The sequence below is a fragment of the Puccinia triticina genome, chromosome 17A, assembly GCF_026914185.1.
Source record: "Puccinia triticina chromosome 17A, complete sequence".
NCBI classification, from domain to species: Eukaryota; Fungi; Basidiomycota; class Pucciniomycetes; order Pucciniales; family Pucciniaceae; genus Puccinia; species Puccinia triticina.
The window spans coordinates 415002-426356 of NC_070574.1; the positions used below are offsets into that span (position 1 = coordinate 415002).

At 46.8% G+C, this 11355-nt stretch overlaps 3 protein-coding genes across 3 annotated transcripts; 1 reads left to right on the forward strand and 2 right to left on the reverse strand.

The window, feature by feature from the left end:
• Positions 1–839: 839 nt before the first annotated feature.
• PtA15_17A34 (uncharacterized protein) lies at positions 840–1522 on the reverse strand (the record flags this gene model as incomplete). The annotated part of the gene is made up of 3 exons (XM_053164457.1): positions 840–908; positions 985–1350; positions 1439–1522. 3 exons carry the CDS (start codon positions 1520–1522, stop codon positions 840–842), a joined length of 519 nt encoding a protein of 172 aa, XP_053028108.1.
• Positions 1523–1868: 346 nt separating this feature from the next.
• Positions 1869–4605, forward strand: PtA15_17A35 (uncharacterized protein; the record flags this gene model as incomplete). The annotated part of the gene is made up of 10 exons (XM_053164468.1): positions 1869–1928; positions 1987–2101; positions 2164–2340; positions 2415–3007; positions 3079–3411; positions 3482–3631; positions 3704–4160; positions 4221–4340; positions 4404–4513; positions 4588–4605. The coding sequence occupies 10 exons, from the start codon at positions 1869–1871 to the stop codon at positions 4603–4605; spliced, it is 2133 nt and encodes a 710-aa protein (XP_053028109.1).
• Positions 4606–9973: 5368 nt separating this feature from the next.
• On the reverse strand, positions 9974–10697 carry PtA15_17A36 (uncharacterized protein; the record flags this gene model as incomplete). Its single annotated transcript, XM_053164479.1, has 4 exons — positions 9974–9982; positions 10056–10343; positions 10423–10533; positions 10611–10697. The coding sequence occupies 4 exons, from the start codon at positions 10695–10697 to the stop codon at positions 9974–9976; spliced, it is 495 nt and encodes a 164-aa protein (XP_053028110.1).
• Positions 10698–11355: the final 658 nt, after the last annotated feature.

Genomic DNA, 11355 nt, shown 5'->3' on the forward strand with positions numbered 1-11355 from the left:
ACATAGAAAGAAACATGAGGTTGGTTATTCTCATTGACGAGAACGCAAAATGACACCACTGAGGCGGAGGCTTTTGACTCTTGCTCAGATTCCGGAATCATCCCCGGCAAGCGGAAGAAGCTCCAAGGTCTGCACTCGCCCCGAGGATTCCTCCGGCGCAAACACTTCTGGAGGAGCTGAAGAACATTCATCTCCGCCGAGGACAAAGGCACACCCGTTTGGAAAGCCTCCCAAGCAAGTGTGTGTACACTTATAGGTACATGTACCCACTCGCCCGCCCGGAATGATTCCTGGACCATGGCAAGCAGGTCCCGGGTGCCCACCCAAGAGGAAGCTGCAGATAATACGTAGTTAATCTAGTATGTACATATATCTTCTTTTTTTCAATCTGATAACCATGGGGATATACCCAAAAGAGAATTGTTTAGGCTGGATTCATCCTCCCGAGTCTCACCCTCTGTTCTTCTTGGCGTCTTCGATCAGAGGGATATTGCTGGGGCTTAATAACGAGGCTCGCCTCCAGGGACTTGAGTTTGAGAGAGAGAGAGAGCGAGTGATTTGCTCTTGAGTTGATTAGGAAGAGAGACTGGGTGATTTAGGATGTGTTTCTCAGAAAAGGATGTCAATCGGGACAGGGACGGGGCACTTTCTATGTGTATGTATAGTTATGAATTGAGAGGTAGAGCATGTGAGATGGGAAGAGGAAGCAAAGGACTGGTTGGACACATCATCCTTCATTTCAATGCAAGCTGGACATCGTCGTTAACCAATTTTCGTCAGGATCGACCATCGTCGGCAGCGGAAAGAAAGAAGGGGTGGGTACGATATGTGTTGCAAGGTCAGTGTTCTTTGCGGTCCAGAGCAGGAGACGGTGAGCTTACGTTTTCTCTGACAGTAGACCACAATTTCTATAGAGAGAAAATAATACCGGAGTCAGTTCAAAGTTCATTATCTGAGTAAAAAGGGGGGATGGGGTGGCGGTACCTTTTTGTTGTGTTGTTCCCACCAGGCAGAAGTGAGAGAATCGAAGCCGATGCTGAACATGAACGAGCCGGCAAAGATGGTCGAGACGTAAGTCGAGTTACGCTTCATGATCGCGTTGTAGATCATTCTTGTGACCTGTTGTGTTTTCGAGGAGGGCGTCGTCCGGAAGAGCTCATCAATCTGTTGTTCTCTGTTTGCTGGAATCGAGACCGTAGTGGGAAACTTACGGCCATTGTTGGACGGTGTTGCGGTCGCTAGTTTTCGGATGGTGGGGCTGGTTTGGTTTCGATCGTTTGGAGCTGGTTTCTGGAGATGGTCAGTTTTCTGATCAACCCGGAAGTGGTTCTGGGGGGACGAGGGTGCAGGCTGGAGGGATAGATGAGGGAGGGGTGTGTGGTGAGTGGACTTGCCTGTTTGATGAGTTTCGTGGTGGTTCTTCGGGAACAATCGAAACTGGGAGTGAACCGAGGGGACCCGGCGTCCGTTCGGATCGTCGGGGACCGACGGGCACTCGGGGTGGCGGATCCGGATATGACATCAATCGATCGTCGCAAACAGCAGGATGCCGTTTGGCGGAGTGACCCGTACGCACTCGGCACACAACTTACATCACACATGCACCGGGGGCAACGCCGGCCTCCACTCCGGACTGTTTCTGTTCTTGTCACTGCCAGAGTCGAATGAGTCAGGTGAAATTTTAAAAATAGCCCTCGGGGGGAGCGAGGGGCGGGGGAATGAGCACTGACGTAGGGCGGGGTGGGGATGCACCAAACGCAGACAGATCGAAGAACGCTCTCTCATTGTTCCCCATCTCAACAAACACCACCACGCAATCACCACATCAGCAACAACAACAACAGCAACAGCAGTCGAAAACATCCAGGATGGCGATGGACCAGACACTGATCAAGACCATCAACAAGCTACAGGATGCATTTGCATCGGTGAGCACAATCAACTAACTACTAGCCATGGGACTACCTGCTAACACCTATCCTCCAGGTCGGTGTCCAAAACCCGATCGATCTCCCCCAAATCGCCGTCATCGGATCCCAGTCATCAGGAAAATCATCAGTACTCGAAAACTTGGTCGGAAGAGACTTCTTGCCCAGAGGAAGTAAGTCACATTCCCATCTACCACCTAAACAACACGGAAACTCACCCTCTACATCATCTTAGCCGGGATCGTCACCCGAAGACCACTCGTCCTCCAACTCATCAATCGACCCGCCACCTCTAAACCAACACCGGCTGCTGCCAACGGCGCTGAGCCTGCAGACCCTGATAACCCTGTCCCGCTCAAGCCAGGCGAAGACTCAAATCAAAACCCAGACGAATGGGGCGAATTCTTGCACAGTAAGCCACGCCACTCTATCTACCCAGTAATAATCACTCATCCACTACGCTTCTCTCTCTCTCTCTCTTTGAAGAACCTGGAGAGAAGTTCTTCGACTTCAACAAAATCCGAGACGAAATCGTCCGAGATACAGAGACCAAGACCGGCAAAAACGGCGGAATCTCACCCCTGCCGATCAACCTGCGAGTCTTCTCACCCCACGTGCTCACACTCACCCTGATCGATCTGCCCGGTCTGACCAAGGTACCCGTGGGCGACCAGCCGCGGGACATCGAGAAGCAGATCAAGGACATGCTTTTCAAGTTCATCACCAAGCCCAACTCGATCATCCTCGCCGTCACCGCCGCCAACACCGATCTGGCCAACTCGGACGGCCTCAAGCTGGCTAGAGAGGTCGACCCCGAGGGCAGCCGAACGATCGGCGTGCTCACCAAGGTCGACCTGATGGACCAGGGCACCGATGTCGTCGATATCCTCGCAGGCAGAATCATCCCCTTGAGGCTCGGATACGTCCCCGTCGTCAATCGCGGCCAGAGAGATATCGAACAGAATAAGAAGATCACCGCCGCACTCGATAACGAGAAAGACTTCTTCGAAAATCACTCGAGCTACCGAAGTAAGAGCCAGTACTGTGGTACGCCCTTCTTGGCTAAAAAGCTCAACATGGTAATCATCTCTTCCCTTCCTCGCGTCTTCAACTCTCATCAAGAATTGACGGCCTACATATTCTCCAATAGATTTTGATGCACCACATCCGCAACACGTTGCCCGAGATCAAGAACAAGATCGGCCAATCGCTTGCGAAATACCAAGCGGAGTTGACGGCGCTAGGCGGACAGTTCGGCGAGCCGAACTCGAGCAACGTCGTCCTGTCGATCATCACCGAGTTCTGCTCGGACTTCAGGACGGTCATCGATGGTAACTCAAACGATCTGAGCATCAACGAGCTCAGTGGCGGCGCCCGGATTGCCTTCGTCTTCCACGAGCTCTTCAGTAATGGCATCAAACAATTGGACCCTTACGACCAAGTCAAAGACGGCGATATTCGCACGATCCTCTACAACTCCTCTGTTCGTATTTATATATATATATATATACCACCGCGGTTGCCGAGACTAATCTTGTCGGTATCCTCGCTAGGGCTCTTCTCCTGCGCTTTTCGTCGGCACAACAGCATTTGAAGTGATTGTCAAGCAGCAGATCAAACGTCTCGAAGATCCCGCCCTGAAATGCTCCTCGCTGGTCTATGATGAGCTGATTAGAATACTGACCCAGTTACTCAACAAAAACGTCAGTCGCGTTATTCTCAATCTTAAGCCGAAGAAGAAGAGGAGCTGATTTTCCTGTGAGTATCATCTCCAGCAAGGATTCAAACGCTATCCTGCCCTGAAGGAGCGATTCTATTCAGTGGTGGTAGCGTTCTACAAGAAAGCGATGCTCCCGACGAACAAGTTAGTATCCGACCTAGTAGCGGCAGAAGCGACGTACATCAACACGGGCCATCCGGACTTCATCAGCGGCCACAAGGCGATGGCCCTGGTGAATGCGAAGATCGAGGCGGCCAAGCCGCCGCCGCCGTCGGGACCTGCGGCGCTGGACAAGGCGGGCAAGTTGCCCCCCGGCGCAATTAATAACGGCAGAGACCTCGACGTCGATATGAAGCAGGACCCCGGCTTCTTCGGCAGCTTTTGGAAGGGCGGCCAGCCTGGGCCTCGCAGGAAGGGCGCCGCGGGCTCGCTCATGGAGCCCCCGCCCCAAACTCTCAAGGCCTCGGGCACCCTCTCGGAGCGCGAAGTCATTGAAACCGACGTCATCAAACGTCCGTCTACTCCCCGCTCTTTCCTCTCTTCTCCATCCTAACCCACGTGTCTGTTGGCAGTCTTGATCAGCTCGTATTTCAACATCGTCAAGCGCACGGTGATCGACATGGTCCCGAAAGCCATCATGCTGAAGCTCGTCTCGCACTCGAAGGACGACCTGCAGCGCGAACTGCTCTCAGGTGCGCGCTCTTCTTCTCGTGTTCTGTGTGCAGCTGGGGGCTGAGAGACGGGCTCGTGCGTAGAGTTGTATCGGCCCGACGTCCTCGACGACCTCATGAAGGAAAGCGAGACGGTCGTCAATCGGAGGAAGGAGTGCATCAAGATGATCGGCGCGCTCGAGAAAGCTAACGAGGTCCGTCCCCTCCCTTCCCCCAACCCCCCTGTCCCCCTCGACTCACTCTCTTCATTTCTGCTTTTTCCTCGCAGATCACCGCGACCGTTTGATTTGCTCTCCTTCTTCCCTGTGTCTTGATAGCCCTCCTTTGTTTTTGTCTTGTTCTTAATTAAAGAAAGCCCTCCCCTCCCCCCCTCTCTTCCTTGTTTTTTGGATGATATTAGAGAACTACTTCTTACGGCCCGGACTTTCTCCTCTCTCGATCCCTCATCCTGCCTCTCCATCCTATTCGTCACCTCTCTCTCTTCCTTTTGTGTGTGTTGGTGTGTGTGTGTGTGTGTGTAATGAACCAAGAATCCTAAGAAAATTATAAACTCTAATCATCGTCGTTGTTCTTCATGTTAAACTACGTTCTTCTGTTTGGGCTACATGTTTTCATCGCTTCACTCACTCAGGGTGCCGTTTTGTCTCCCTTTCTTGCATATCTTTGTCGAGGGATGTGAGGTACCAGGAGAGTCAGATGAGCCTGATTTGCATGTATTCGACTCTTTCAGTATCGACAACCAGTGTTATGTTCTACATCTCTCCATATATGCTTTCTTGTTGTATCTATCACTCTTTTCTGCATTGGAAGAGGACCCTGGAAACCCCCTATAGATGTGGGCAACCGAAAATCCAAGATTTTGGCAAAATTCATACATCGGGGGGCACCGGGGAATGGCTTTTTTTGGCTGATTCATACATTTTTGTGCCTATGCCTGGGGCAAAATCGCCCCGGGGAGCCCGAAATCCCCGAAGTTAAGCGGGGTTCTGCGGGTTTTAGGGGATTTAACTGAGTATCAGCAGAAATCCATACATAAATGCCATGTTTGGTGCGTACCCTTTTGGGTTCCAAACCCCATTCATACCAATTCCGTGCCTAACATTTTGCAAAAAAATGTGAAAATTCATACATTTAGGTTACCCACCTACATTGGGGGTTTCCAGGGTCCTATTGGAAGTCTTCCCTTCCTGCGCTCCCTGAAAATTAACACATGTTAGCAGAGGCGTCTACAAATCCCCAGGACATGGGAACAAAAACTACCACAAGCATTCTGGTTTGTCAGCGACGCACGCACATTGTCCCAAGTCATACATTATTTTCCTGAATTGGGTTTGCTGAACGGGGACCTGCATCATGTTTGCAACCCCTGTGTTGTGGGATTGAGGCAGGGGAACACAATAAGATGGCCACTATCAAGAAGAACCTTTCCATCTCTCTCTCTATTTCCAGGCCTTGAGTGCCACTTGGCTGTCCTCTCCGTCACTATGGGGAGCCGCGAATCAAACCAAGGGGGACTAAATTATGTAGTACGAAACCGTCTGACAGATAAAGTCCTTTCCCCAAACCCTACTTTAAATTTTGAATTTGACACAATTTGGCGTGCAAATGTTTTTTTTTTTTTTGTGTCACAGCTGTGCCATCTGGAATCTGGATAGATACCTTTTCACAAACAGTTTTACATTTTGTATGTGCCAGCTCCCACAGAAAACTTTTGGATGCATATCTTCCTGTTCTTTCCACTCCCCATTGTAAGATTTACCATATTCCTCATTCTCCATCTTCACTACCAAAAGAGTATAACTCATACACATAGCCAGAAACACTAATGCACCCCAACTCAACAAAATCTATGTCACTCACAAGCACAGCATCAAGTCCACCGGTGAATCATATCCTGGCCTTTTTGGCCATAATCATTTCTTGTCATGCAATGTGGGATGTTTGTGAGCCTGTGGATTCCAGGTCTTTATCCCATCAGGGAACTCAAGTCCAACAGAAAAATGACCAAGATCATTGCAGTAAACTGTCATTGAGCGCAGGGATTCAGTTCCAAGCCCAGGGAAATATGATTCAAAACTCATTGGTCCAGATGGACCACAAAAACACTGCCACACTAGCAGGTCTCAGAAAGACTGGACAGCCAGGGCTTGTATCAAAAAATCAGTCTCAGGCTAAAATGGATACTGCCCATCTAGACCTTGGATCTCAAGAGCAAACAAACCATCATAGATCTAGCCTTCTTGAGTGTCCCTCATCCTTTTCAATGTTAAGGAGTGCTAGATTTCCAGAAAGAAATCTCAATCATGAATTTAGGAGTGATTGGCCTGTTAGAAGTACAGAACCCAAGCCATCTCATAACCCAGAATTCCAAACAAGTGCCAACGCAAAACTCAAAGGCCCACTCACTAGCACCCAAACAAAGAATAAAAACAAAGAGGTGGATCTGTTGGGAGATTTCTTTACATCATCTTACATGAACACTGCATTTTCCCAAGGATTTCAGAAACACAGGAAGCCAATTTTCTCAAAAAATCAAGTTTCAAACCACCACCTGAAGTATGATAAGATGAAGGGTGTTGGGAGCTCCATATCAAGTTATAAAATTAGGAAATCTCCTTATAGTAAGAACATTGAATTTGGACCAGTAGGCAAGAGATCTAGAGCCAACCATTCTTTGAAACAAGTTGTATTACAGAATAACAATCATGAAAATGTTTCTTTGGATCAATCAAAAACCAAAGACAGTTCAAATAGAGATTCCAACAATCTCAATCATTTCAAAGAAAGCAATGGTTCTTTTTCAGGTTTATCAATTGGTTTTCAAAAGGGAATGCACTCCATTTCCATCCAGGAGGGTACAAAAAACCATCCAAGACCACTTCATTCCAGCTGTGGTACCTCTAGCCCTATGGAAAATTACAAGCTTAGAAAAAATCATGATAATCAGCTGGAAGAAAGACTGTTGAAGAAAGCCAAAACCAACATGGACCCACCACAAGTTTCCCAAAATGACATAAACCAAGAGGATATAAAAAAAATGGGTCCTTCAGGATCCAATGAACCATTAAATATAGCATCATCAGTCCCTTCCAAAGGATCACTCACAAAGAATGGCCCTCACACAAGCAAAATCTGGAAGATGGTGGATGGAATGGGCTCCAATGCCTCCAAAGAAAAATGTGATCAATCAGTCCCTCTGAGGAAAATGAGAATCAAGCACTCTAATTTAAACCCTGTTTCTAGTCCTGAAGTAAATATGGTACCTGTGTCTAAGCAAAATATATCTCCTTCATTAGGTATCAAAGAGAGAATCCAGGATTCTGCAAAAGCTGGCTCACAATCTGCGTCAGAAACCAATCAAGCAAGAATTAGCCATTTGAAAAGACCTATGGATCATAAATTAAGAACCAGATTCTCATCTGGAGAAGGTGAAAGCTCAGGATTTAGATCAAGAGATTTGCAGGAAGGAAAAATTAAATCTGATTTATCCCTGAAAACTAAACCAAAATCAACTAATGTTGGGTGCCCCAATGCAGGCACTCTGAGCCAGACAGTTTCTTCTCAAAATGAAATGAATAACTCCAAAAAGGAGCTGGCAAAGAGCATTTTTAAGGGTCCCATGTCAGCCCAGGAGCGGGCAAAAGCCATTTCATGTTCAGTCCTCCGCAATAAAATACACAAATTTCAAAATATTGGGAATTTAAAGATGGAAATCATGTATTTTAACAAAAATAGCCTGTTTGCTGAAGATCCGTATAAACATGTTCAAGATAAATTTCAGAAGATTATTTCTTCAATGCCATTAGGCAAAACAGGGAGTATAAAATTAAGTTCTGAAAATTCCCCCATGGTTTTTGCTGAATTATACTCAGCTACTCATTGCTTAATGGTTTTGGAGGACCTTTCTGAAAGTGGATTAATGGACCGACATAAATTTTTCCATTGGATGTGTTTAAACAAATTTGATTTGCTCTTAAAAAACAAACAAATATGGTTCAAATTCTGGGAAAGACAGACTAATGGTGAAATTCAATTTAAAAGAGAAATGAAAAATGAAGTATTCTCATTGGGTGGCTGTGCAAAGGAAATATTCCCTGTGTTCCTATTCCATGTTCAAATGATCGATCACATCATGAATCATGGTGAATCTGTGCAACAAAAGATTCAGAATGCTCCAGGTCTGATGATACAGGCAATAGAAAACTTCAAAGTTTCTGCACCAGATATACTGAATCACGCAACCCTCAAACCACACAATAGAGAGACTTTCCCTGCTAGGATTTGGTGCTTATTGAGATATTGGATTGAGAACTCATGCTCAGAGGAAGTTCAGAGAATTGCATTGAATGAATCAAAAGAGATCAAAGGAATTTTTAAGGCATTTTTTAACCTAATTTTGGTATCCTCATTTGACCAGTTGAACAATCATCTCAGGTTTACCTGCAATTTTAAGATGGAAAGAATGAAGTTTGATCAAGATATTCTTTTTATCCAAGATCACAAGAGTAAAAACATCCAAGATGCAGTTAATAATATCTTCAGAAAAATACAAATAGATCAAAGTACAGGAAGCATCAAATTGACTGACAAAACTGCCCCCAAATGGTTCCTTGAGCTTCAAAAAGCTTTCCAAGCTGAATCTGAAGATGGAAATTATGTGATAAAAAATAGAAGGGTGGACCCAAACTTTTCAGTGAAGTTTCATGCTAAAACTGTTGATGAATTTCTAGAAACCAGACATCTGTGGCTATGCTTCTGGGAAAGGAAGAACAACAACATCAACCTAGTTGATTTAAAATTTGAAATAGAATTATTGGCAAACAAAGAATTCCCAGCAGATCTGCTTGAGAGAACCTATCCAGTGTTTCTTTTTTATGTTATAATGATTTCCACTATAATTAAACTACCAGTAATTGGTTTCTCCACCAACAATCATGATCACAAACATGAAAAACATCTTGAAGAACTGTTGAAAGATGCCAAGAAAAGTTTTGAGAGATTTGCAACTTCAGGTTCTTTAAGAAAATATGCACAACGGAATGCAACCCGGCAGGTCCCCTCTATGACGTGGTACTCCTTAGAACACTGGATGAAGGAGCCTGGGAATGAAGAATTAATGAAGGTTGCTTTTGGAGAACATAGCAAGCTAGGGAATTCTTTCAAAGGATTTTTCAACACAGTATTCAGAGCCTCAATTACAAATTTGAACACCCAATTGGATATGTTTGAAGTTTAAATGATACAATCATTGATTTATAATGTTCCATATTGCTCCAAATTCAATTCCTCCTTTGCTCACTCTTTCTTCCAAAGGGGATTTGCCCACCAAACCTAAACACTTTCTCAGAATCAGCAAAAAAGAGTTTAACATATTTTAAAAAACCTCCCGCAGAAATTGGGGGGTGGAGAGCATATGTTTGTGCATGGTGTTCCTGGTTGCAGATGATATTTGGAGGTATTTGCATACAAATTTTCTTTACAATACAGCGGACATGGTGGAGGCGTTTGTTGCTTGGGTTCGAGATAATCTCTGGAATAAATGATTGATAGACATGCAGTGATTATTTTTACAAAATGTTTATACATGAAATTAGACAAGGAGCAAAATGGATTACTGAGTAGCCCGGTGATGCTGGAGTGACTGGCTTGTATGGTTAGAGGAGCTACGAAAGGAGACGAGGGAATGATGAGTGACAGGTGTATAGCAACACAAGAAAGAGAGGGGAGGGAGCTTACCTGTCCTAAGGGGCCATCCAGTCCGCCGCCGAGGTGAGTACCTAGCGTTTCACCAGAAGCAGCCGTACCATATCCGCCATCGAGTAGGCGAAGGTTAGCGGCGAGCGGGGAGCCGGGCTGGTCGCCGAGCCCGAGTCCGAGAAGGCCATTGTTGGTCAACCCGTTGCTTCCTCCAATCAGTCCGTTGCTTCCTCCTATCAATCCATTGCTTCCTCCTATCAATCCGTTGCTGCCTCCCAACAATCCGTCACTACCTCCTGTCAATCCGTTTCTCAGAAGGCCGCCCAACTTTTCATCCGAAAAACGTCACCCGGGTCAGCTCACTATCTCTTGTCTAGTCTATGTGCTCGGGTAAGGGAAAGCTTACCAGGTCGCCCTGTGACGCCGCGGCTGGGGCCGCATTGTAGATTGGCCCGTCGTGGTACGTCCGGCCGTATGGCGACCCTGTCGGTGCACCATCCGGGTAATATTCAATAGCCTGTGACAAAGGCGCAGGCTGATTAGTTATATGAGGCGAATAGAGACTGTGATGCGGCGGGGTCTTTCAAGACTTACTCCTCCGGCTGGAGCGGCCAGGACGGCGGATACCGAAACCAGGGCTCCGAGGAGGGACAACTTGGTGGTTGAGGATGTGAATTGCATCTTGTTAGAAGGGTTTTTGAAATGCTTGGGTTTGGAGTTGCTGGGTGACCAAGGATGGAGAAAGCTGGGGCTAGGGATAAATATGTAGAAGTGTTTGGTTAAAGAATGTGTATAACGAAGTGATCTCTTGCTATGCTAAGGTGGGTTTGGCGGGATGATTGTCGAGACATCTGGGACGGTAGCCCGTCTTTTATCCTCTGCCAGAGCTCATCAGGTTGCCTGCTAATCCCTTCGGAGTGTCTTAGCTGTCTGTTTCTTCACAAGAGAAACCAGGTTGAGCTTGGGACACAGTCCATGACCAGACCAGCTGCAGCATTGGTCCCAATTATACAGCCTGGACCGCCCGAGTCAACAGCTTGCATTTTGTTCAACAAAACTTGGTACAACAAGATGAGACCGTCAGACCAGTACAGTCCGGCGTATTAAGTTTTTTTTCCGCTCTTGGCCCACATTGAAGTGAGGCCGTCTTATTGGTTCGACTGGGCTGGCTCCTGCCATGGCCATTGGTATGGTCTGCCCGTCAAGAGGACGTCTCGCGTGCAATAACCGGCGGCGAGTGTTTCTCGATGTTGGTTGGTTTAGAGTCGGCCGGCCGGAGAGTTTGTTGACAGCTAGCCCGATTACTGAGCTCTCTCCGGCGTGGTTTAGGGCACTGGCG